Raw genomic sequence first — 27519 nt, 5'->3', positions numbered from 1 at the left:
CCCAGTCCACTTGGGACAGTTCATAGCTTTGCTCCAGTATAATTACTAACAGACACCACACTCCCACTCTTGAAAGGGTCCTGGTTTGTGTGGCAGATCATCCGGCCACACACACCCTTCCCAGGGGAGTAGATACATAATTTATGCTGCACCCACCCAATGGAACACCAGGCTGCAGGAACAAGAAGTGAGAATGCTCTCTTTGTATTGACGGGAAAATGTCTCCATGATGTATCACTAAGGGAAAAGACAACAGACAAAGCAAAATGAAGGACAAGATGCAGATGTGCACAGCCTGCCACCTTCCAGGTTAAAGAAGTGAGAGCCCATGATGCTCACAGTTGCTTGTATAAGACGCTCCGGAGACAGAAACATACAAGATAACTGGAGACACGGTTGCCAGTGAGCTCGTGTGAGCGGAGGTGAGGAGAGGGATGACTAAGTGGATGGGGGACTTTTCACTGTATCTCTCTTCCTAACTGTTAAATTTTTGAGCCAAGTAAAAATAAGGTTTTGAACTGATTCAAGAAATTAAGATGAAAAAGTATATACATTGTCACAGAACCTTCTAGGTGCCTTCACAATGTTGGTTCTTCCCTTTCCTAGGTTTCAGCCAGCTCCACTGGTGTTCACCTAAAAAGACTACATTTCATGGTCTCCAATGAAGCTAGGTGGGCTTCCCTGGTGGCTCAGACAGTAAAGAATCTGCCTGCAATGCAGGAGACCCAGGTTTGATCCCTGGTTGGGGAAGATCCCCTGGAGAAGGAAATGGCAACCCAACCCAGTATGCTTGCCTGGAGAATCCCATGGACAGAGGAGCCTGGTAAGCTACAGTCCATGGGGTCACAAAGAGTTGGACATGATTGAGCAACTAACTTTCACTTTCATTGAAGCTAGGTACACTGCTCAATGAAATAAAAGTGAACATGTTAAATGGGACTTCTGCGAAGATTTAAAAAGGACAGGGCACTCTTCCTCTATGCTGCCACCTGGTATACAGTTGTGATGACTGGAACTCTGGCAGCCATCTTAGCTCATGAGGACAAACTGCACTCCCTTGGGAAATGTCAGAGTGGAAAGGGGTCTGGGTCCCTGAGGATTTGAGGGCTCCAACATACCATTCTTGGGTTTTCCACCTCTGGACTTCTCTTTTTGGTGAGAAATAAGTTTCATATCTAAGACAGTATTGCTGGAGTCTCTATTCCTTGAAGTTTAGCCCAATCCTAAGTGATCTGATAAAATACTGAATGGAGGTTAATTGTGGTAACCCATTTCTGGTGTGATGCCAAGGACTTTTTTCGTCTTTGTACTTTTGGGTATTCTCTGGACAGAACATATATTTTAGTAACAATTGTCACTTTAGAACAATGACATTTACAACTAATCACAGGAAATGCATCTTCCGGCTTCTGGTTTCATGGTCAGAGAATTTCATTTTCAAAGGAGGCAAGGCTGCTGCTGAGGTGCCATCTTTCACATCACTCACAGCGGCCCCTCCCAGCAGCAGAGACCCCACAGCATCTCTGCTCTCTCAAGGCAGGCTCAGGGAAGAGGCCCGTTGCTTTAAACTGTAAACAAGTTGGAGAAGATGCCTGGGGCCAGGTCTGGTCCGGATCTGCCAAATCCCCAGGCTCCACTGTCTGCTCTTAGCTGGGAGACAGGTTTCCATTGTCTGAGGCAGGGGAGGAATCCTCCATGGCCTGGGGACATGGACAATGAGATGCTGTGGGTTCCAGCTGACTCAACCTGGAGGATGCGCAGGCCAGCAAAAGTTCTTGGAATCCAGCCTGGCTCCCCACCCTACCCTGTGCAAACAGCTCCAGAGCCGAACCTGTCCAGAAACGAATCAAAAGGGGCTCCGATGAAGCTCGTTACCACTGTGCTCCCTGGTTTTCTCTTCCCAGACAACTTGAAGTTACATAATTTGTGACTCACCTTTATGGCCAGTTTTGTACTTCTCCAGCTGGACTCATGCCCTGATGGTCAGGCATGCCTATGGGTTCTTCATGCCAGGGGACGTAGCTCTACAAGGAGGTGCTGAATCTTCCCAACCAACATCCTGATACTACTCAAACATTTTTTAGGGGAAAAGTCAACATTTTTATATGACCTGTTAGGAAGGGAATGTAGAATTCTCAACATTTTAAAAACTTCAAATACAAAATTTAGGCCCTCAAAATAAAAGACTGCTAAAGAGTCACAGTGCACAGCTTCAAGCCTGTCCTGAGACCCTGAGGGGCCATTTGGGTGTGCTGGGCTATAGGAGGTAAGGTCTAAAACCCTGGCTTCCAGGACTGCAAGCTCAGACTGAAAACATCCCTGGCCCTGTACACATCTGATCTTGTTGGCTCTGCCCTGGGAAGCCATGCGCTCAGTGGCAGGAGGAACAGAAGAACTGGCGAAGGTGCCCACAGCTGGCCGAGACCCCGCGGCCAGAGTCCCCAGGCCTTCAATGCAGCACAGAGCCACTGACCACAGGCACAGCCGCAGAGTACCACTGGGGCACGGGCTGTGGGTCAGGCCTCGCTGGGCAGCTCATGCCTCAGACCGAACTCAGTATGCCTGGACCGAACTTCATTCACAGAGGGGTCCAGGCCCATAGATCAGGAACCTCCCCGCTGGACCCCAAACCATGGAAGGGGGTCAATTGGCCTTGGCTGCGACACTGGCCATCCACCAAATGTCCATGTACCCGTGTGTGCACGCACACACATGTACACAGGTTGAGCAGCTAGGACAATGGCGGGTTATCACATGAGGACCCTGGTGTCTTCTGGGTACAGTTGCCTGGCACCTGACTGCCCAGAGGAAACGGGTGGTGGCTGCCATCCTGGCTCAGGTTCTGTCCCACTTGCATCAGAGGCTGTGTTATTCTGGGAAGAGGGAGGCCCCCAGGAGGGAAAGGCCAGAACCTGTCAGGGTGGGAAGTGAGGCGGGGGCTTCCCTGGAAGGAGGAGGAAGTCATGAGGCTCCTCCTGTGTCCTCTCTCCTCTCCTGTGGGCTGGGCTGGTCCCCAGACATCTGTGAACAGTGGCCTCCAAGCAGTGCCTGAAGACCACACACCACCTGACGAATCGCTCGCATGGCATCCTGGTGTCAGAACACTGCAGCAGCCCCTGTCCATTCAAGTTCATGTTCACCCTGCCCCCACGATCTTGGTATGACCCCCTCCTGCTTGCTCCCCATCCCTGGTGGGCCCGTCCATGCAGCCTACAGCATCCTGTGTAGCCCTGGAGGGCGGGCTCCACAAGGGGGCCATGCAGGGAAGGAGGCTGAGGGGCGTCAGGGCCCAGACCTCTCCGGTGACCCACGGTAGCTGCAGTGGAGACCACGCCCAGCGAGGAACAGGGGCCTGGAGGTGCCAGTTTGGAATGGACTGAATGGAAGTCTGGCATTTTGAGAAAACAGTAACAATAAATGTCGCTGGGACAAATTCACAATCAGACAGAAACAAAATATATTTATTAGAAATATTACAGAGTCATATGTCATACTTGGTCGTGTCCACATTTGCACACGCATCTGTCGTGTCTGGACCACGCTTGGCGCTCTGCACTCCTGGCAGAAACAAGGCCGCATTCATCCACTGCACTCAGCCCGTGTGGTTACAGTCAGAGAGCTGCTCAGGGCAGCGTAGGCCCAGCCAAACTTTAACCTGGCCAGAAAAGTGAAACCTGCCACGAAGCTGGGGCCACGATATTAAATATCCTTTATAAAAGGGCTTCTGAGTCCCGTCCATTGCTGCATGCCACTCTCACTTCCTCTCAAATGGCCCTCGGGCTCTGGGCTGGGGAGGACTGGGGCTGGATGTGCAAAGGAGCTTGTATCTGATGATCGAGTCCTCCATCCCAGGCAGGGCACAGAGAGGGGCCTGTCCCTTGGTGGGGACAGCAGGGGGCTGGGAAAGCAGCCCACCATTCTGGGGCTGAGACCCACGGACACCGTGACACCAGGTGTGGGTCCCCTGGGGTCCTTGGGTGGTCTCAACAAAAGCTATACAACAGCTGAGTGAAGAGCGAAAACCAAAGACCACCATCGTTTCTGAGGTGAGGAGGGACGGGCCAGGAGAGGTGTGGGTTCCCAGATGGCCAGCCCAGTGGGCAGGGGCTGTGGCACCACCATCAGCCAGGAAACAACTCAGCACACAAAGAGCCAAGGGCTTCTCTTTGTGTCTTAAAACAACTCCGCCCCTCTTGGGGATCTTGCATTTTGTATCTATCTTGCGTATAAAAATAATGCATTTTTTTTGGAAAAAGGATTTGCAGAACCACCAAATAATTTTAAATGACGAAGTGCTGGGTGGAGGAAGATGGGAAGAAACACAGATACAGTGGCCTGTGAAAACCTCAGGACAGGGAACTGGTGAGGGTGGGGTGCGCTTATGGTAACCACCATGTGTTCTCAACTTTAAAAACATTCCACACTCAACTTGTGCTCTGAGCTCCTCAATTAAAATCAGACTGAGGTGATCCCCCCGCCTCTTCAGTACTGGAAGACCTGACCCCACACCAGGATGCCCAGGGCCAGACTGCTCTACACCACCTGGTCCCTCGGGCAGGACACAGGCACGCTGTGCTCTAGCCTGCCCGCTGGGCAGCAAGGGGAATTGGGCAACCTCTCCGAGTTATAAAAATAAACTGCACATGGCCCCCTCTTCTTTTTAACCTGAAGTGAGCCCCCCACCGAGAGACTGCCTCAGGAGCCGATCCCAGACCCTCTCAGGAACCACAGGGCACCAGGAGCAGCACCAGGCAACAGCAACCCCTCCCGCAGAGCCTGCAGTGAACCCAGAGTAAACACAGCCACCAACGAACCCCTCTTGGGTGTGACATCCCCTTGTGGGGTGAGCAAGGCAGGAGCAGGGGGGCGAGGAGGAGGCAGACACCTGGGAGGAGACACCAGGTAACTTCCAGCGGACTGTCCAGGAAGGTGGCTCCACCTTCCACATGAAGACACCCCACATGGTTACTGTCACCAGACTCCCCTTCCAGCGCTTCTCGGGGACTTTGAAAATACACACAACATGACGCTGGTGTCCCTTCCTGACATTCTGACCCCAGGCCGGGGCAGGTGAGGGGGTGTATGCTGTTGGGGAGCCCCCAGACAAGAATCCCAGTGGGTCACCTCTGCAGCCTGAGGGGGACGGATGCACCCTGGCGGGGCCAGTGTCTCCTCCAAGGCAACTGGGCAGGGGGGCCGAGCTCACACCTCCCAGGACAGGGTCCAACAGGGCCCAGGTGTGCAGAAGGGCCCGCCTGCCCCCCGGGCTCACAGGGTGTACTGGGCAGGGTGGGTAGCCCTGGGCTCAGGGAGTGTCAATGGACCTGAGTCAGAGGGCACTGATGCCAGCAGCTGTGGGAGCCCCCTGGGCCAGGGTGGGCCTCATTTGCCATGAAATGTGCATGTATTTGCCCAGGTGATGACCTGCACCCATGCCTGCACGACCCAGGGGAGGGACTGCTCTCCGGGGGGGTGTGCTCTGGGGGAAGGGCTGTTCTGGGGGGGTGCTCTGCAGCCACATGAGATGACTGCACGTGCTAGGAAAGCCGATGCCCTTCATCCAGTCATACCCGAGCCCTCCCTGCCTCGCTCAGGCCTCCTGTCCTTGCAAATTTAAGAGGCCCGGGGAAGGACTAAGCCAAAGCCAGACCTGAGAAGCTGTCTGCCCAGCACCCCCAAAAGACATGTCTTCAGCCTGCTTGTGCAAAAGCAGGAAGACCTTGGCCAACACAGGCCCATCCCTTCTGTCTGAGGGACTCTGTCAAGTTTTGCGTGTGCAAGCACGTGGGTGTGGACGGGCATGAACATGTGCAGGACGCAAGGAGCTGGTGAGGTCACAGAGGCTTTCTGTTCACTGCCAAGCACCAGTCCTGGTGTGACCACGCCCCAGACACACCCCCTCCTGTCCCTCCCAGGGGCACCGAGCACACACCCAGGGGCTCCTTTCATCTCAAACATTTGGTCTCCCACCCAGAGAATGAAGGGACAGGAGACCTAACGGTGGCAAAATACTCTCTGGGAACCAAGTCTGTCCCCAAAAGGCAGGGCTCACGTGACTCAGAGCTGCTCGAGAGCCGACTTCGTCCTTTTGTGTCCTGCTTGGTGTTTCTGGAGGGGCTGGACTGGCAAGTGCAGAGTTTTTAGAAGGCAGAAGCCAGGATTCTTAGTAGAAAGATGATGGGTTTAGATGTTTGTCGTGAGACTCAGGGCAGCTCCACTGAACACATCGCAGGGCTCCCACAGGAGAAGGGGGCCCCTGGGAGCACAACCCCCGACTTACAGTCCATATGTGTCAGGGTTCAGGGTGGGTGCGGCGGACCCCGCTGTTTCTTGTTTGTGTGTCGGACTTGCGTGGAGCCTGCCTTGGAAATCCAGACAGTGGGTGGCTGACAGCACAGACCAGGTGCGTCCAGGACGCACAGTGGGTGTGGGACACACAGGACCTACGTCTCGAAGTACTTGTAGATCTGGGCCACATACTGCATCACGCTCTGCCAGTCAGGCCGGTCCGTGTGCAGCAGCTCACTGAGCTCCTGTGGGAGAGGGCAGAGGTCACCGGGTGCCACCGGACCTTCCCTCGTGGCCAGCAGGTGCAGGCAACACCCAGCCAGTGCTAAAGGTGCTCAGTGGGGAAAAGAAAAGCTTTTCCTTCCCGCTTATTCAGGAGATGCTATGCTTTTAGGAACATTAGACATGATCTCCTGCCCCTCTCATATTTTAACAATGAGCATTAAAAGAAAGTTCTGAAAAAAGAAAAGTTCTGAACAAAAACTAAGAATTGTCACATGATCCAGCAATCCCACTCCTGGGCACATATCTGGATAAAACTCTAACTCAAAAATATACATCACCCCAATGGTCTAGGCAGCACTAATCACAGTAGCCAAGATAAGGAAACAACTTCAATGTCCATCGACAGAGCAATGGATAAAGAAGATGTGTTACATATATACAATGGAGTATTACTCAGCCATTAAAAAGAATGAAATAATGCCATTTGCAGCAACATGGATGCAACTAGAGATTATTACACTAAATCAGACAGAGAAAGGCAAATAGCATATGATATCACTTATATGTGGAATCTAAAAAATGACACAACTGAACTTATCTATGAAACAGACTCACAGACATAGAGAAGACTTGTGGTTGCCAAGGGGTAGGGGAGAGAGGACTGGGAGTTTGGGATTAGCAGATGTAAACTGTTACATAGAGGATGGATAAACAACAAGGTCCTGCTGTGCAGCACAGGGAACTATATTCAGTATCCTGGGATAAACAACAATGGGAAAGAACATGGAAAAGAATGTGTGTGCGTGTAACTGAATCACTCTGTTGTACAAGAGAAACTAATAGGACGTTCTAAGTCGGCTCTACTTCAATCAATAAAACAAAAGTTTCAAAAAGAGTCACTATGATTCCATTGTTGCGAAAGGATTCCCACTTCTCCCAGCTACATTTGAACACACACCCATGTCCTCCCACACTGTCACTGCGTACCCTGTGCTTGGTCAATGAACATTTTTCATACTCAATTTCCCACACAGCTGTGCTACGTCATTTAGTGGACATACACTGTCCAGGAGAACAGCTGTCCCATCCTAATAGCACAGGGTGTGACTGTGGTCACTTCTTGCAGTGAGCATCTGTGTGGTACTGTTTCTGCTACTTGTGCCACAGAAGCCCTACACCAGCTAAAAGCTATTTGACCAGAGGGTCACCAGTGGCAAAAGGGTCACCAGTCACGTTTTATTTTCCCTCATTTCATTGACCATAAGCAAACACAGGCAGAGGCCAGGGACTGACGGGGGCAGGATGGTGCTCCATCCACTGCTCAGCCAGGCTTTCCTGAAATTTGTGTCACCACACTACTCAACAATTCATCTTGGGGCTGACTGCGGAGTCTTCTGTGGTCATGAGAGAATAGTAGGGAAGGTCCTGGCATGAAGATGGAAGCAGAGACACAGTGGAAAAGCAGGCTGAGCTCAGAACATCTGTTCCTGGGCAGGGACAGAACTGGCTGAGGCCTGGAACCAGCCATTTAGCTTCTGTTTCAGCATCTAAATATATTTTACTGATTTTTCTCCCTGGTGAGGCTGAGAAATCAGTGTATCATCGGTCTGAGGGAAGGGTGAAAAAGGAGCACGTGGAACACCCCACACAGGAACCTACAGCTATGTGAAAAGAGAAACAATGCATTCACAGAAGACAAGGAGGAAAAGCCTCCTCCTGTGTGCACAGACAGATGCACAAACAGCCGAAGTTCTTATAACACGAGGGTTGCTAACATGATGACACAGACAGAAGCGATAAGGAATCGTGCTCTCGGGAGGCAGATGAGCTCTGAGAAGACAGGGATGGCCTGAGAGGCTGGAGGGATGGCAAACCCCCTCTGGGGACAAGGACACGTCTTCCTGCTCAGAGAGGATTCTGAAGTCTGATCAATATTCAGTTTTACTCAGACTGTCCTACATGCTTGAACCCGACAATAATTAAATTTTAAACTATTTTAGTGCATTGTCAACATCACGTTTGAACAGGTTTGAAGAAATCAGTTAACACCTTTCAGGAGAAGACAGGGTATGTTGGATCAATAAAAATCTGATAGTGTGAGACACTTGATTCAGTAGCTAAAAACCTTCCAAAAAAAGAAAACACCAGACCCAGATGGTTTCACTGGTTAATTCTATCAAACAGTCCAGGAAGAAATACCAGTTCTATGCAATCTCTTCCAGGAAACAGAAGAGGAGGGGACACTTCCTCATTCATTCTGTGAAGCTGGAACTACCCCGATATCAAAAGCAGGACAAAAACATTACCAGAATACCAATTTCTCACTAAAATGTAAACACAATGATCCTTAATAAATATTAGCAAATTGAATCATGATCAAGTGGGTTCATCTCAGGAATGCAAGGCTGGCTGGACAGCCATCAATCAATCAAATTTATTCATAGTTGTTGTTGTTTAGTCGCTAAGTGTGTCCAACTCTTTTTGACCCTATAGACTGCAGCCTGCTAGGCTCCTCTGTCCTGGGATTTCCCAGGCAAGAATACTGGAGTGGGTCATCATGCCCTCCTCCAGGAGATCTTCCCACACTGGGATTGAAACCTCATTTCTTATGTCTCCTGCATTGGCAGGCAGATTCTTTACCACCAGGGAAGCCATGTTATGTGTATTTCACTGCAATAAAAGTAATTGGGGAAAAAAAAAAGATAGGGCTTCTTTCCCTCAGGAGTCTAGGCAAGAACAATGGAGTGGGTTCTCATGCCCTTCTCCAGGGGATCTGCCCAACCCAGGGATCAAACTCAGGTCTCCCATGTTGCAGGTGGATTCTTCACTGTCTGAGCCACCAGAGAGGCCCAGAGATAAGCCCCATAATCAGATAAATTACGATATAACACATATGTGCTTGATAGACTATGAGTAAATTGTGCTTTAAGAGCCCAGGTTGGCATGGCTGCTCAGATGCAGGGTCATGGAGGGGTGAGATGTGGGCTCTGAAGTCGGATAGCCTCCTTGACCCTCGTCTTGGCTACTCACAAGCTATGTACCCTTCCACGAAATTGCAGTGTTCCTCATGTAAGGAGCATCTATGTCATAGGACTTCTAAGAGGGACCATGACAACTCACAGAAAGTGCCTGGTACAGAGTAGCCTCTATAAAGTTTATGCGACAGTGCAGGCTCAGCCTCACCTAAGGAATCATTCTAACCTCCCTATAAAACCCTGAGTTGTGAAGACCTCCCTTCCTAGGGACCTGAAGACCTTAGTCTGTGTGAGGAGTGACCGTTCTGGGGGACACACAGGCTCAGCAAGCAAGTGACACCCTCACAGACCACACGGCCTGGTATGGGCATGTCTGCCTCACCAGTGCAAACACATCCACCCTCGGAGGGCACCCGTTCTGGCTGCTCTGACAGCAGCGGCAACAAGGCCACGCCTCTTCTCTCTCCACCCTTCCTGTGATTGATACAGTGGGTGAAATTTCTGTCTCACACTGTGGCGGGGAAGAAATGCATTCCCAACGTGGCGGGGAAGAAATGCATTCTCAACTCGGGGGAACACTGTGGTGTTTTCACTTGGAAAAACTCTTATTCTTGTTAATCCTCTAAATGCAAAAGCCTATATTTGCTAGAATATAAACATATAAGGGAATTTTTTTCCTGACTAATCTAATAATAGAACTTGACCAAAGACTTGGGATTGTTACTGCTGCCAATTCTGATTAGGTGCAGTTTTAAAACGTCACATGTAATTAAATATATTATTTTTCACTGCATCTCATGATACAAAAGTAAATTTAATAATGTAGGAAGCTTCTATTTTCTTGATGGCATGAACTGGTTAAACTGCTCACAAACATTCCTAAATGTTTGTGAGATCCACGATGATGTTCATCAGTAGCTCCTCAGAGACTTCTGTACAAATAAAATAGCTGGCTCTGATGATTAGCTCAACAAGATGATCTCATTTGCTTCCCAGCATTCACTAACTTCAGTAGTACATGAGACAAAAAAATAGGAAAAAACATTAATTTAAAAAAGCAAATATTAACAGTAACATTTCCCAGGTGGCTCTAGCAGTAAAGAACCTGCCTGCCCATGTAGGTGACACAGGAGATGGGGGTTCGATCCCTGGGTTGGGAAGATCCTCTGGAAAAGGGCATGGCAACCCAGTCCGGTATTCTTGCCTGGGAAATCCCATGGACACAGGAGCTTGGCGGGGTACAGTCTACAGGGTACAAAGAGTCAGACACGACTGAAGTGACTTAGCATGCAAGCATACAAAGAAAACCATATTCTGTGTAGAATATCATCTTCCAACAAGTTCTCATTATATTCAATATCTTTCCTTAAGCAAATGATCTGTGGTTACTTGTTAGCTGCTTTCGATTTGTGCTGCTGGAGAAGACTCTTGAGAGTCCCCTGGACAGCAAAGAGATTAAACCAGTCATTCCAAAAGGAAATCAACCCTGAATATTCATTGGAAGGACTAATGCTGAAGTTGAAGCTCCAATACTTTGGCCATCTAATGCAAAGAGCTGAGTCATTGGAAAAGACCCTGATGCTGGGGAAAGATTGAGGGCAAAAGGAGAAGGGGATGACAGAGGATGAGACGGTTGCCAAGGGATCACTGACTCAGTGGACATGAATCTGAGCAAGCTCTCGGAGACTGTGGAGGGTAAAGGGGCCTGGTGTGCTGCAGTCCGTGGGGTTTAAAAGAGTCGGACACGACTTAGGGACTGAACGACGACAACTCCCTGGCTGTTTAGTGTTTCAGAAGATAAATCAGGTTCCTGCTACTCCATCCTGGCCAGACATTAAGGCCCCCCACTTCTTTTTAAATTCTCTAGACCCGAGTTTGCACAATAGGGACATCTGTTTCTCAAAGGTTCAGTGGAATTTGGGCGGACTGGTATTTTTTTTTTATGTGTGTGTGTGACTATATTTAAAACAATGAATTGCACTTCTTTAATGGCTAAAGTTCTAGTTCTTTCTCTGTGCGTTTTGGAGAAATAGTTACATTTACTATTTGAAGAAATATGTTTACATATATATTTTAAAAACTGTCCATTCTGTCAAACATGTTAGGATAACACTGTTATAACTATAGTATTAAAATTCCTACGACAGTTGTTTTTTTCCTTTTTTTTCCCCAAAATTTTATTTATTTTTTATTTTGGGCTGTGCTGGGTCTTCGTTGTCACGCGGGCTCTTCTCTAGTGGTGAGCAAGCGCTCCTTTTCGTTGCCATAAGCAGGCTTCTCATTGCAGTGGCCTCTCTTGCTCTGGAGTATGGGCTCTAGGGAGCGCGGGCCTCAGCAGCTGAGGTTACTGTTGGTGCATGGGCTTAGCTGTCCCACAGTACTGGAATCTTCCTGGCCCAGGAATCAAGCCAATGTCTCCTGCATTGGCAGGTGGATTCTTTACCGATGAGCCACCAGGGAAGCCCCTGGTCTTTTTCCCTTTTCATTTCACCCTCTGAGGGTTACACAAGTATATCTCTCACTGTATTGCAGCTGAGATTTTCCTAATCACTGAACATGTTTTTAAACGTTTATTGGCCCTTTGTGAGTTGCCTATTCCAGACTTTGATAGTTTTCTACTGCTGCTGCTTGCTGAGTCGCTTCAGTCGTGTCCGACTCTGTGCGACCCCATAGACAGCAGCTCATCAGGCTCCCCTGTCCCTGGGATTCTCCAGGCAAGAACACTGGAGTGGGTTGACATTTCCTTCTCCAATGCATAAAAGTGAAAAGTGAAAGTGAAGTCGCTCAGTTGTGTCCGACTCTTAGCGACCCCATGGACTGCAGCCTACCAGGCTCCTCCGTCTGTGGGATTTTCCAGGCAAGAGTACTGGAGTGGGATGCCATTGCCTTCTCCAAGTTTTCTACTAGGTTTCTTTTATTATTGGTTAGTGCAAATTATTTGTAGATGATCTCTTTGCTTTTTCTGCAGTTACGTTACAATGTGTCTGGATGGATGTTTTGTATTATTTATCCTGTTTGAGATTCCATTAAGTATCTGTGGTCTTTCGTCATTCTGGAAAAATTTCAGGCGCCACTTCTTCAAATATTATCTCTCTTCATGTTTTCTTTCCTCTACTTCTGGAATTCCCACTGGCCATGGGAGTTGGACACGGTCTGATTTTATCTTCCATGCCTCTTAATCTCTGTGACAGACACTATCAGTTGGTCCCAACCTCTGTTTCCCTTGCAGGCTTCCCACTAAAGAGGATGAGAAACGTTGTATGTTTACCCTCTCAAACCCCTTTGCAGCTGGGGTGGCCACGCAACAGAGAACTGCCACAGAGCTGGAGGGCCTCTGGGAAGCCTTTTGGTTTCCTTATCAAAGGGGGGGATGCCAGGCACTCACTGTACCCCTTCCTCCCCACTTTTGGCCCTACAGATGGGAGTGATGTCTGGAGCTTGGCAGCCATGTTCAGCCATAGAGAGACAAATAAGAGGACAAAGAACCAAGAAAGTAAAGACACTCTGTGGGCCTTGATTACATTAAGCAGTGAACCATTCCTGAAACTACAAAAAAAAATCTTTATGGTTGAAGCAACCGTTAGTTGGGTATTCCATTTCTTAAAGTTGAAAACCTATTAATAAAACCCCTATCACATTTTCATCTTAAAATCTCTGTTATTTGTCCTGGGTAATTTCCTGTGATCTATTTTCTGGTTCAGCAGTTCTCTCTTCTGCTGTATCCAATCAGTTTTCAATCCAGCTTTGGTTTTTACTTTCAAATTTTAAATTTCTACTTGGCTCTTTTCAAAATCTTAAAAAAAAAAAAAAAAAAAAAACCATGTTCCTTCCTTATGATTTTTATTCCTTCTCTGATCTCTAATATGTTTAAACATAGTCTTTTGAGGTCTCTTTCTTATTGTTTTATTATCTCAAATTCTGGTAGATGGTCCTCTTGTTTGTGGTGCCTGCTGACTAGTAATTTTCTTTTCTTTGTTTACATTTTATTGGAGTCTAGTTGATTTACAATGTTGTGTTAGTTTCAAGTGTACAGCAAAGTGATTCAGTTATACATACACATATAGTCATTCTTTTTCAGTCTTTTCACATATAGGTTTATCACAGAATACTAAGTACAGTTCCCTGTACTGTACAGCAGGTCCTATTGTCAAGTAGATCATTTTCCCGACTGCTTTGTAATTTTGAATTGTGAGTGTATTTTCAGGAGCCTCTGTGCTCCGGGCCACAGAGCTTTTGGCAGCAGAGACACTATAAACTGGTCACTGCTTGCAGCAGAGCTTATAAATTTGGACTCCAAACCTCATCTGGCCCAGCTTTTCCTTCCTTCCCTCCAAGAGATTTTGTGGGTTTTGGCCACAAAGAAATCCCAGGTAGAGACTGAGCTTCCTTATCACCTTCCTGGACTGGCAGGTAGCAATTTTTATCTCCCCTCCACTAAAATGAGTGTTTGGGGAGCCTTGGTTCTCTCCAGGGGTCTCAGGCCCGATGCTCTGGTTACAGGAGCTCAGTGCCAGGTCTCCTGCCCCTTCATGAGCACGAACCACAGCCTACACACATTGGAGGCCCTTTCCCACGGCCCCAGTCCCACCCTGGGGTGGCCAGAGTCCAGCACATGCCTCAGGACTCTGGTCTTCACTCCTCTTAATTTCTGGCATCTAGTTATTTCCCGTTCCTTCTTCAGAGATTGGCTGTGTATTGATATTTTAAAAATTACATCGTATTCATATTTCCAGGGCTTTAATGATAATTCAGTCTAGAACTGAAATTTATGCACAGTGAAATCTTCACTGAAAACACTCTAAATCACATGTGGTCAGACCAACTGTACATTTTTGTATCAGGAATCATGAGTAATGGACTTCATTGCTGTGAAGATTATTTAGTAGACGGCATAAAGTTCTTTCTCATGGGATTAAAGTATCACATGGATACAAAGGGGGGACACTTACCAGGCTGGGTTTGATGCCTACACTTTCAGCTGCTTCAAATGCCAACAAGAGATTTCTTTTCTAGGTTAAAAGTCAAACAGAATGAAATTATCAGCCAAGAATATATAGCTTTTGTTAGCAATAAACACCAACTGACACTCCCATATAGATTACCTACTATTTATAAAACACTAGTGTTGAAGTCAAGTATGCAGACAGTGGTCTCAGTTTAAGGGGGGAAAAAAGAAGATTAACAGATTACCACTGTCACTAAAAAATAACATTATTGATTGATTCCTGACCATCAAAGATACATTTTTGTTAGTTATTTTTTACTTTGTCAATATTTAGGACATATACATTCTGTTGTATATCAATTTGTTTAATCATGGTGCTGTATCAAAAATTATCAAAGTAACATGTACACATAGTTAACTATAATCACATGAAAGACTTCCTTGCCTCAATCCTGGACCTTGGGAGAACGATTTTTCGCTTCTCTCTTTAATTCCAGGGACTTCCTTCATTTCTCTGTACCTGCTGACATCACTGTTTCTTCCTTCCTTCTAAATATTTGTTTATTTGGCTTAGTTGCAGCACTTGGGATCTTTAGTTGCAGCATGTAGGATCTAGTTCCCTGACCAGGGATTGAGCCTGGGGACCCCTGCTTTAGGAGCTTGGAATCTTAGCCACTGGACCTCCAGGGAAGTCCCACCACTTTCTTGATTTCTAAAATAGAGGCATGACCTTCTAACTTCCTCCTAAGTTAAATGACTCAGGAATCATGCACCTCTCTCTTCCCTTCATTCTAGTCCCACAGCTCACGTTCGCTCCCTTATTAGTTATGTTTGTGACTTTAACCAGTATCCTCAAACCATCATTTCTTGACCCATCGGTTACGAATGACAGTTCCCGACTTCACTTGGTGTGATGAGTAGGACTTTCCCTTGCCTTTCCTCCACCTAGTCATGTTCTGAACTGCTCAAGCTGATACATTTGGCTTCCTTCTCCTCAACCACACTGAAGTGTCCGGCACCTTCTTAACAGGACGACTCTGAAGGCTGAAAACAACAAGGGGTATTGGCACAGCAGCTGGGATCACACTCCTCGCCCCAGGTTCTACAGTCGCGATACTGTGCCACTCAAAACATTCTTTCCAAAGGGTTTTCCTCTTTGTAACAACCAACAGCTCAGAACCACACCACATTTCGGTGTGCTCCAGACCTGGACCTTGCCTTTCTTCAAGTCTGTTTTCAGTTCTGCTTGTTTGGGACTTTTCTTGCTGGGAAAACTGTGTCTCCTTCTCTCCTGGTTTCTTATCTTCCTATGGCTTATAATCCATGATATTCTCTTTGTACTAAAGTGACTTTTCAGATTCTGATTTTGATAGGTTTTTACAGGTGGCACTACTGATAAAAGAACCTGCCCCAAAATTCAAGATTCGTGGGTTCGATCTCTGGGTCAGGAAGATCCCCTGGAGGAGGGCATGGCAACACACTCCAGTATCCTTGCCTGGAGAATCCCGTGAACAGAGGAGCCTGGCGGGCTACAGTCCAGAGGGTTGCACAGAGTTGGACATAACTGAAGTGACTTAACATGCATATAAACATTACAGGCCTCTCCTGGTGCCCTTTTCAATGTCGGCTGTTCACCAAAAAACCCAAGAAATATACTGCACTCAGAGCTCCCCAGACCCAGGCTCCAATTGAGGAAGGCTGAACTTCACTCATCCTGAAGGTCAAAGGCATCATTTCATTCAAATTAGCTCCTTCTCTTTGAAACTCAACTTCAAAGTCATCCCTTCCAGGAAGCCTTCCCTATTTCTCCCTGTCTCCTCCAGCAAGAGCCCCCCCAGGCTGAGTCTCACATACGTGCTCAGCTTTAAACTGTGCCGGTTTGATTTGCCTGTGTTGACACATTGTTCTGAGAACCCTCATCGGTAACTCTGAGATACGAGTTTCTTTCCCCAAACACGAACACAAGGTCTCCCAGTGCAGGGGCCAAAGCCAGAGCATGTCCACATGCGGCAGTTTGGAAGCAGGAGGCCAGCGGTCATCAGGGGAGGCTGTGACGCCACACAATCTGGAATGAAAACTCCACGCCAAGTTGAGGATTCAAGCCAAGTTGAGGATTATAACCCGGGAACAGCCTCTGAGGAAGCTCCCAGAACTGTTCTGCCTGTAAGAGGTCAAAGCACAGTCGTACAGGATATTGAGACAGAGGGCTGTGCATCAAGGGATGCACCTGGAGCTAAGTCCTTCACCCCTCATGAACCTGCAGCATCTCACAGCCTGACCTGCCTCCTCCCCAGGACAACATCCTGGAGCAGGGAGAAGAAAGGCAACCTGCGTGCTGGAACCATGCGCTCCCAGATCTCGAGGACAACAGAGAGACCAAGCTGTGATGCTCAGCTGTTCTGTGCATTTCCAGATTTGGGCAGCTGGCCGTGAATCTCAGGGATCACTGGCCTCCAGGGGACATGATGTGGTTTCCGTCATCTGGAAGCAATGAGATGACCTGAAGGGTGAAAGCAAACACTTTCCATTCTTTTCCAACACGTCCATTGATGGGAGAACAAAGCGCCACGGCTGCAGTCAAACACTTCACACCCTGAGGACCTATCTGCAGCAGGCTTCGACCAACATTCCCGTCGGCAGAAACATTCAATACCTGCTCATCCATGAGGAGCGACACTCTGTCGGCATCAGCAGACTCCCCTAGGAGACAACCTTCCTTCTTGACTTTCCCTGGGCCCTGATGACCCATGACCTGCTGCTCACTCTGTACTAGCAGCCCTGGAATGTGTAAACTGGTCGCAACCCTTGATGCACAGCACTCTTATCTCTAAACCTTGTACGACTGTGCTTCGACCTCTAACAGGCAGAACAGTTCTGGGAGCTTCCTCAGAGGCTTCCTCAGAGGGTTATAAGCCTCAGTTTGGCTTGAATAAAAATTTTCTTTTTCTTCCTTGATCGACTGATGGATTTTTTTTTGTCGACAGTGCCAAGGCTTTGTGGATCCTGGGACCCCACATGCCCCTGCTGGTCTCCTTTGTGGCTGCTCCTCCTGGTACCTGGTGCCTTCGCTGGGCCACTCTGCCCTGCCCTGGCAACAAGGATGGAGTCCTCAAGGCCTGTTCCTTGTCTTCTCTTGGTGCTTCTGTGAAGTTTGATTTATGATAAGAAATACACCTTTGGTCTTTGTCCTGGTTCCTGCACAGAGCTCCTAAAGTCTTTGTAATTTTCGATGTAGGAGTCATGGAGGCATCTTTTGTAATAATATTTGTTTTTATTCGTTTGTTTATCTGGCTATGCTGGGTCTCAGTTGCAGCATGTGGGGTCTTTACTGGAGGCATGACAACTCTGAATTGCGGAGTGTGGAATCTGGTTTCCTGACTAGGGATTGAGCCTGGGTCCCCTGCATTGGGAGCGCAGAGTTCTAGCCACCGGACTGCCAGGGAAGTTCCAAAACAGGTGTCTTTTGTTACTCATAACAAACCCTTTCCAACAACACCTGGGTGTATGTTAATAACTCAATTTTTGAAAACCCCTGGAAAGACAGTGTGGGATTAGAGGTTATAACATTCAGTCCCAGCCCCTGACGTGCAGGGAGCGGGGAGGGGCTGGAGGCTGAACCAGTCACCAATGACCAATGATTTAATTAGTCGTGTCTGTATAATGAAGCTGCCAGTAAAACCCCAAAGGATGGGTTTTAGTGAAGCATCCACGTGCTGGGAGGGTGGCACACCACAGACTCCAAGGGGACAGACGCTCCCACGCTCGGGACCCCTCCCCCACACCCTGTCCTATGGACTTCCTCACCTGGCCCACCGGCCTCCCCATGTCCCTGGTCTCTGCTCCCCTGGGTGTGCCTTTGGCATGCTCCCTGGCTCTGGAAGGCCCCCTGGCTCTGTGCCTCACTGGTTCCCTCATGTGGGCTCTTCACTGGAATTCCACCTCAGAGACGTCCACAACCTTCCTGGTGAAAGTTAGGTCCCCGTGTTCACCCCACACCCTATGCTTCTCTCATGCTTTTCCATGAGTGAGTGAGTGAAGTCGCTCAGTCGTGTCCGACTCTTTGCAACCCCATGGACACCAGGCTCCTCCATCCATGGGATTTTCTAGACAAGGGTACTGGAGTGGGTTGCCATTTCCTTCTCCAGGGAATCTTCCCAACCCAGGGATTGAACCCAGGTCTTCCGCATTGTAGACAGATGCTTTACCGTCTTAGCCACCAGGGAAGTCATAGTTTACAGTTATTTACTTACAGTGCTACTTGTTAGAAGTTTACTCACTTGTTTGCTGACCACCCACCTCCCAAGGACAAAGGACCTGTCTACACCACCACTGCTGCCTTTATTACTGGGCATGACAGCTACCAAGAAACATCTGTTGAGTAAATGAGTCCAGGGCCCGGGACAGTGTTTCCCGGAATAACTCTGTGGAATATGATTTTAAGGATGTTCTTGGGCAGGGTTTGCCAAATCACAGCCCACAGGCCAAACTCAGCCCTCAGCCTGTTTTTGCTAATTAAGTTTTATTAGAACACAGCAAGCCTATTAATTGACAAACATCTATGGCCACTTGGGTGCTTTGATGGGAGAGCTGAGTAGCTTTGACAAAGACCACAGACCAACAAAGCCTACCACTGACCCCCAGTAGGGGAAGTCTGCCAACTCCTGTTATGGGTGATTATATTAAACGTTAAAAAGGTTTTGTGGCTCTGATGTATGTTGGCCTAAAATGAGTCACACAGGTTTCTCTAATGAAGGACTTCCTAGAGTATTTATGGCATCAAGAATCTCCAGAAGTGTGCTATGATAGATAGCTTCCCCAGTTTATCTGAGCCAGGGATTTCTGGTTCTTTGGAAAAGATTTTGAAAATGCTGGCCTAAGGTCTTGAAACCATGAAGGCCTCCTCTGAAAACTGAGTGATAGGAAGTTCTCAGCAGACACAGTCAACTGGTCTCTGCTGCATTTTCCTAGGTAACAAGGGAAGTTGAGGACATTACTGAAGGTGGGACCTGCCCTCCGTTGTGATCTGTGCTGGAATCTTACCCCAGTTTCCTCTTCAAGTCCACAAACCCCACACTCCCTGGGATGTATCAACAGTGTGAGAAATTTCCCTGTGTTCTGGAGAGTGACCGGGGTGGGGATGCAGGACTTACTTTCTCCTGGCTGTTCAGCTCCTGGTATGGGATGTGGGCGGGCAGGTAGGTGTGGAGGAGAGCACAAAAGGCCAAGCCATCACTCCAGCTGCTGCTGAAATTGGTGATATCAATGTTCTGTGGGGAGAGTGGCATTAATCACCAGACTGCTGAGTCATGACTAAACAGGGCTGTGCTGCGATGCATGTGTGCAGCCCTCTCTGGGTTTGCTGGAAGATGAGACCAGATACTACCCACGTCTGCTGGGATTACATTCATTAATAATTTTGCTGCCAGGAATGGTGGCCTGGTGTTGCCCAAATCCATTCACAGAAAAGCACAAAAAAAGACCCTGGAGTGAAAAACAGTGGGGAATTTCTGGTGGCCTGCTGGTAGGTCAAAGGTTCTCAGACACTGTATTCTCAGATTAACCACCTGGTTAGCTTTGTACATCCTAGTACCTCCCAGCCTTATTTGGCCAAAGAAGAATCACCACCATCACCACCACCACCGTCATCATCACCATCACCACCACCACCGTCATCACATCACCGTCTCCATCACCATCATCACCATCACCGCCATATCCTAGGGAAGACCCAAGGACTTCCCCTCAGACAGCCACCTTAAGCAGTGTGTCCTTAAGCTCTCAGACAGGCACTAGTGTGACATACAAGTCTGAGAGGCCCGGCTGCAAGGTCTGTCTGTGCTCAGGCTGGACCCCCGAGAAGCAGATCATCTGGATCTCTTGTCTCAAAAGTCTCTGTGATGACCCTGCAGCTACCTGATGGGACTTGGGGGCTGTGCTGGAAATGAAGGCACTTTGATTTTATGCCTTCTGAAGAGGCTTGCGCATGAAAAAAGCAGAAGGAAGAGCTGGAGTGGGTGGCCACGACCCATCCAGTTCACTCAGTTTCAGCTTTCAAACCTGATGCTGGGCTGGGAGACCCTGGGAGGCGGGGCAGCTGCAGAGCAACCGGGCACCAGCAAGAGCGGAGGGTTTCCAGACTTGAGGGTGAGAAGGGAGGACGGTTGGTGGAGTGTCTACACGGTGCCTGTCACTGTGCATTTTCTCATTTAATTCCCAGGACACCCACACCAGTAAGTAAGCAGCGTCATGCCCATCTGACAGGTGAGAAAACTGAAGTGAAACCAAACCCTGCTGGTCCAGCTCCACCCGCTGGCCACTGCCCTCATCCTCTTGTTGGGTTTCCTTCCTCCTTCCCTTTTCTCCCTCCCTCCCTGACTTCCTTCCTGTATAAATTCACTTTACACCAAAAGCCTTTAACACTTGGTAGATCTTTCTTTTTCTGAAACATGAAAACATTTTTTTACACTTCACTGTTATACCATTTATGACACAAAACATCATTTTTCTCCATCTGTACTATCTTCAGAGGCATTTCAGAGGCCAAAGGGGATCCGGAAGGGGGACAATGCCACCACCTAACAAACTGAGATGCTGCCCTCTGTTTCAGCTCACTGAACACCACTTAGGAACAACTTTTGATCTAAAGTGCAAACATCCTCATTTATTGAGCCAGGGTGGAGGGTAAAAATCTGGTGCCACCAAAGCCAGGAGAGAAGAGTTAATCAGAATGACTCAGGCCCTCAGGATAGATCAGAAGCCAAGTTACTTCCGGATGGACAGCCACTCTCGGGCCATCAGGCATCATGAGACACACATGGACCCTCACACTTCAGCAGCAGGACTTAAACACTGCCTCAGATCAAGGAGGCAGCTTTTAAAACAAGGAAGTATGTAAACCCTAAATCCAGCTGGCTCACCAGATCCAACATGTGGGTCAGGAAGGGCTTGTCTTTTGTGTCACTTATTTCCCAGGTTACAGACTTTGTTTTTGTCTTTTAATTTTTTTTAAAGAAAATTTATTATTATTATTTATTTGGCTGCGCTGGGTCTTCATTGCTGCGCAAGGGCTTTCTCTAGCTTTAGTGCACAAGCTTCTTGTTGTGGTAGTTTTCTTGTTGCAGAGCTCAGAAAAGGGCTCCAGCTCAGGCCCTAGAGTGCTTAGTTGCTCTGCAGCATGTGGGATCTTCCCAGACTAGGGATTGAACCTGTGTCCCCTGCACTGGAAGGCAGGTTCGTAACCACTGGACAACCAGGGAAGTTCCTAGGTCTTAGAATTGTTCTGTCTCCGGCAGAGATGGAGGGCATCCAGCTGTGACCTGTCAAGATTACAGTCATTCCAAGAACATGACGCGCTCAAATAAAATCTTACCCTTCACTTCTCTGGGGGGAACAAAAGCTCTAGTTTCCTCAATGCCACCGAAACTGTCCTTGGTTCTATGTGAACAATGAGAGTATCAACTATCTCCCCTCAGCACCGCTGGCGGACAACTAAGCACATGTGTGCATCTTGGTCCCCACAGGTCAGAGGTGGGCGTCAGAGGGCAGAGGCACTGGGTTCCAATGGTCACCCTGTGGCTGATACCCCCAAGGGCTTCCTTACTGCTCCCCAAGGTATATCTGGATGAGAGAAAGGTGAGCTGAGAGTGGCACAGCTTGAAATGCTCGTGTTTTTCACAAGAATCACACCAAAGGGGTGAGCTGACCAATGCTCTCTGAGGTCTATCACTTGAATCCTGTTCAACTGTGGACCCGTCTGCAGATCACCGTAGCCAAGTACTCCTCGGGTTTCTGGTCAGCGGACAGAGGGGGTGCAGGGGACATGGAGGATGCATGGGGATGGCCTTGCTGAGCAGGGAGCGGCGGAAGAGTCTTCCCAGAGGCCCTGAAGAGTGAACTGTGCAGACGGCTTGTAGATGGGGTAGGCAGCAGGTACTCCTGGGCAGGAATGGGCTGCTGGGTGAGAGCAGAGAGAAGACAGTGTCCTGGGCCGGGTGGCTGAGCCAAGGAACAAGGCGAGTCCTGACTCCAGGCCCCATCCCAGGACGGATGAAAAGCCTTTTCCTCAGCTGGGGACCGTCAGCATCAGCTGGGCCTTGGTGTGGGTGAGGCCTGTGTAGTCTGTGGGCATCAATACTCAGTGCTCACAGCTGCACTGACCAAGGACAAGAACATGGCACTCCAGGGGTGTAAATACGGTACCTTCCTTTCCCCAGAGACCATCCCACTGAATCTTAGGGCTGCATCAAGAGAATAATGTACAGAGCAGTGGGAATCAGCCAACCAGGCACTCTACAAGATGGTAGAGTTATTCCCGAATAAAACTGCCTGAGATCACTGTTAGCCTTGACTGCAAGTCAGTAGATGGAAGGGAGCATGTCGGGAGGCTGTGTGTCCAGAACTGGATGCTGGTGACATGGATGTATGTGCTTCATGAAAATTCACTGAGCTGTACACATGTACGTGCAATAAGAGCTACATCAATAAAGAGGAAAGAAAGGAAGGGAGGCCGGGGAGGGAGATGAGCAGGAAGAGGGGTGGGTGAGGGAGGGGGGCAGTCGGGGAAGAGGACTGATTAAGAAGGAGAAAGGGAAGACAAACAGGGACCCTGATCTTCTTAAGGGGCTGAACCATGGCTGTCCAAAAGAATGCCAGCATTTTGGAATTTACATAGATTTACTGGGGAGAAAGCAGAGCTACAACCAAAAAGAAACTTGCTGACTATTTCCCCAAGGGGAATGGTAATTACTCATTGCAAATTACCCTCAACTTTCTCTGGGCTATAAATACTTCAGAGACATTCCCAAGTGAGAGAAAGTTGCAGGGAGAGGAAGGCTCAGATATAAAAAAGGTAACATTCTGAGCATCTCCAAAAAGGAGTGCTTAGGAGAAAATTTTGTAAGATAACAGATTTCTGTCCCTAGGGCCGCAGAAGTCATTTGAGACACACAAAAACCGACATGCACAGAAGAAGCTAAAACGACACTGGTGAACATCTGAGAACATGATCAGAGAGGCTGAGATTGTAGATAAGTTCCAGGAGGGCGAGTGGGGATGCAGCTCACAAACAACACGGCTGACAGAGCAGAGCAAACCCAACAGCCACAGCATTTGCTTCTAGAAGGTTCATTTCATTTGCCTTCTGTTGCCTGGAAATGCTGACATCTGGTGAAAACATGAATCACTCTGCAGAGCACGCACCCACCAAGGACATGGCTGTGACCTGTTCCCACTGAAACTCCATCATCCCTCAGGGTCTCTGTAAGCTGTTCCAATGGATTTCAACGAATGGATCGACTCTGTGTGCACTAAATGCACAAGATTTTTAAAAAGTTAAAAAAAAAAAAAAGAAAGTTTCTGGGAAGGCGACGGCAGACCATTTAGAAATCGCCGTCAGTCCCCTGCTTCAGGGATCAGCTGTCCTGGGCGCCGGGCGGCCTTAGCACCGTCGCCCTGGGGCTTCCTGGGCCTTTCTCAAAGATGTCTTATTGTCACAGCTGGAGAATCAGACTTAGATTTTTTTTGGAGGGGGGAGGGGGGCGTGTAACAATTTATAGATCATTGAGGATAAAAGTAGCTCATTCCTCAGCAAGGCGCGGCTTGGGTAGGAAGAGCCCTGGGGAGACAGCTTCCTTTGAAGATCTGGTGAGAAAAGTACAGAAGAGCATGTGCACATGCAAGGGGAGGGGAGGGGAAATTGCCACAAAGGCGGCCTGCACGCCCTCTCTGAACGTGACCTTGCTCCCTGCCTGGACGCACGTCTGCACCTACCCACGCCTCCCATTCCAGGAGCCAGTCCAATCCCAGGCTACCCGGTGACCCTCAAGTGGCCTGGCCCTGCACATGTGCAGTCCTTGGCCATGGACTCACGCAGACCCGCCTGTGGACCACAGGACACTCTCTGTACACCCTTCCTTTCTGAGGCCCCATCTCACTGAAGGTTGCTGTCTTGGGTGCCCACTCCGATCAGTGTGTCCTCATCTCGGGAGGGCGGCTGTGACCCCTCCCCACCCAACACCAGCTCTGCACCATGACAGAAACTGTTCCCCACAGAGAGCTGTGACCATGGATCACCTCATGAATGTCCCTTCTCTTGGGGATCAGCTGCCTGGAGATAAGTATATTTAATCAGATGGCTAAATTTATAAGCCAACATCAAACATGAGGATACAGATGAACAGGTTTATCATCTTGGAGAAACAGAGCCATCCAAGGCACAAAATGCAAAGAGCATAAAAGAACTGGCTACATAAAGTTAAGTTTCTGTGTGACACACATTAAAAAAAAAGATACTTGCATACACACAGTAAGTGACTAATACCCGGAGATACAACCAGTCAGAAATACATGAGGAGGGCTTCAGTCTCACCAGAAAATAGAAACTTTATTCATCAAATTGGCAAAAGTGAAATAGATGGTTAATTCACAGAGTCAACAAAGATGTGGGGAAGTGGGTGATGGGCTGATGTGTGTGCTTAGTCATTCAGTCATGTCTGACTCTGAGACCCCATGGACTGTAGCCCGCCAGGCTCCTCTCTGTTCATGGGATTCTCCAGGCCAGAATACTGGAGTGGGCTGCCATGCCCTCCTCCAGAGGATCTTCCCGACCCAGGGATCAAACTCAGGTCTCCCACATTGCAGGTGGATTCTTTACTGTCTGAGCCACCAGAGAAGCCCATGAATACTGAAGCCCATTCCTTCTCTGGGGATCTTCCTAACCCAGGAACCAAACCGGGATCTCCTGCATTGCAGGCGGATTCTTTACCATCTGAGCCACCAGGGAAGCCCACATGGGCTGATAGGAATACAAACTGGTACAGACTTTCAGGAAGGCAACCAGAAGCGCTTTGCTAAATGCAAATATGATTTGATCAAGTCATTTCACTTATAGGCAACTTTTCTAGAGGAAATAGTCACACATCTATCTGCTCAAAGACACACCTACAAGAATGTTTACTGCAATATTACTGTTCAGAATGGGGAACTGGCGATACCCCAGTTGCCTACCAATTAAGCTAAATAAACTTTCCTTTTGAAAACCTTAATAAAAAATCTATAACTCAGTCTTCTGACCTGAATACATTCCTAGGAAGCTTGTGGGAAAACACAGCCATTCTGGTTTTCAATATGTCTGCTACACTCAGTAAGTTCTAGATAATCGTACTTTTCAACAATTGCTAGATGAACGTCAACCTAGAAGGTTGGCCCTGGACTTCTCTATGTCATCACTGACTTAGTTGAAATCCAGGAGACACAGAGAATAACAAGCAGATAGATTCATAAGGAACTGAGGGCTTAAGATCTGGGACAGAGTAGCTCAGAGCAGCAGGTCTAGGAAGAACACTCTTTGACTTACATGGCAAGAACCAAGGGTAAGTTACAGGGGAAAGAGAACAGAACCATCTGAGGATGAGGGCTTTCTGATGACAAGAGGGCTGCTTTGTCTCCAGGAATGTGTAGGCAGATATGCACCACCTCCCCCTGGAGACAGTGCTGAAAGGATACTGACACATCAGAAGCACGGTTGGAGCCTATCTTTCTTGCTTCCTCCTTTCTCACTGAACAAGTGCTAGAGTGTCCCCACCCATGACTTCCCTCCCTGAGGTTCTCTGACCGTGGCATCATGACAGGTGGCCCCATTCCGCCCCCCAAGACAGCGGCCCCTCTCACCACACCCCCAGCGCATCACAGGGCACTAGTTCCTCTGCCTCTAGTTCCTGCCAGGTCTTCCCTCTACCCCTCAGCTTGGCTCTGAAACAATTCCCTGCCATGTCCCATCCCCAGGCCCAGCCCATGCTCAGGGTCTCTGTAAAAGTACTTTTCCTTTCCAGTCCTCTAGTGACTCTCTCCTGAGTAGATCACCTCATTTTCATTAATTTCACTCATCTTGACCTACTCTTTCCAAGGGAGATGGTTACTTGTAGCCCTGGTGGCTCCATTCATCCTAGAATGGTCCAATCGCCCCTTTTCTAGGCTCTGTCATCTGTCTGCACCCCTAAACCCCATGCCTCTAGCTGAGAGCTTATCTGTATCCACAAAGGACAAGTTACAGAAATGGTTTCTTGGTGCCTAGGATACTGCTCAAAATCTTATATGTCCTTCCAACCCTCAACAAAGAGAAGCAGAATAGTACAGTGTTTCAGAGACCAGGCTCTGGAGCCTGATTCTGGGTTTGGAGGCAAACTCTGTCATTTCAACAAGCTGTATGCTTCACTGCATGTGTTCCCATCATGAACCATCTGCACTCACGGGTCAAGTTTCCAGACTGGAAGGGGAGCTCAGCCCTCAGTCTGAAGTCTAATGACAGCAAATGCTCACTGAGCCCCTTTGTGCGTTGGGTGCCACAGGACACACACACAACAAAGCGTGGTCCCCAGCTCAAAAGGTTCACCACGTTCAGTAGAGCAAGCGGGGCAGACGTGCCGTGATCTGGGGTCACATGGGGGCGGCCCCTGGTGGCTGGGCTACAGAGAACCAGCAAGTCATGGACAGGATCCCCCTGTGGTTCCGGGAACACTGGAGACAAAAGTCTGGCTCTTGTTTTCTTTTGTGACTGAAAATCAGACTGAACAGGGACCTTGGCAAACCAAAACATAAATGACTCCAAGGAGGAAAAACGAACCCAAGTTGCGAGCAGCTCTGAGGCCCAGGTCTTTGTCACTATAGCAGCTGGGTGACTGGGACTTGAGACAAATGACTCAACTTCTCTGTCTTTCAGTTTCCCCACCTTCCAAATAACTAGCTCAGATTAGGTTAGATTATATTTATTTTGTTTATTTAGTAATTTATTTTTGGCTGTGCTGGGTCTTCATTGCTGTGCACAGGCTTTCTCTAGTTACAGTGAGCAGGGGCTGCTCTCTGGTTGTGGTGCATGGGTTTCTCATGGTGGTGGCTTCTTTTGTTACGGAGTACAAGCCCTAGGGCACAAGCTCAGTTAGTTGGGGTGCATGGTCCTAGCTGCTCTGTGGCATGTGGGATCTTCCTGGATCAGGGATTGAACCCAAGTCGCCTGCATTGGCCTGCGGATTCATTACCACTGAGCCACAAGGGGAAGTCCCTATATTCATGGTTTTGAAATGACTGGCTATG

General features: G+C 48.5%; 1 protein-coding gene across 4 annotated transcripts in view; it reads right to left on the bottom strand.

Annotated features, from left to right (window-relative positions):
- Positions 1-825: 825 nt before the first annotated feature.
- SPECC1 (sperm antigen with calponin homology and coiled-coil domains 1) overlaps positions 826-27519 on the bottom strand; it is a 212290-nt gene continuing 185596 nt past the window's right edge. For 3 of the 4 annotated variants that reach the window (XM_055576420.1, XM_055576422.1, XM_055576421.1), the window contains 3 exons: positions 19584-19700; positions 14438-14497; positions 826-6533 (listed from right to left, as the gene is read on the bottom strand). In XM_055576420.1, coding sequence (XP_055432395.1) covers positions 6444-6533; positions 14438-14497; positions 19584-19700 — 267 coding nt within the window. In that variant the 3' untranslated portion in view covers positions 826-6443. The remainder of the gene's footprint in view (positions 6534-14437; positions 14498-19583; positions 19701-27519) is intronic. The other variant, XM_055576423.1, reaches the window with a different exon arrangement.

The sequence above is a fragment of the Bubalus kerabau genome, chromosome 4 (assembly GCF_029407905.1).
Source record: "Bubalus kerabau isolate K-KA32 ecotype Philippines breed swamp buffalo chromosome 4, PCC_UOA_SB_1v2, whole genome shotgun sequence".
Taxonomy (NCBI): Eukaryota; Metazoa; Chordata; class Mammalia; order Artiodactyla; family Bovidae; genus Bubalus; species Bubalus kerabau.
Note: the sequence above shows the minus strand (reverse complement) of the source record. Positions and strands in the feature narration are given on the sequence as shown.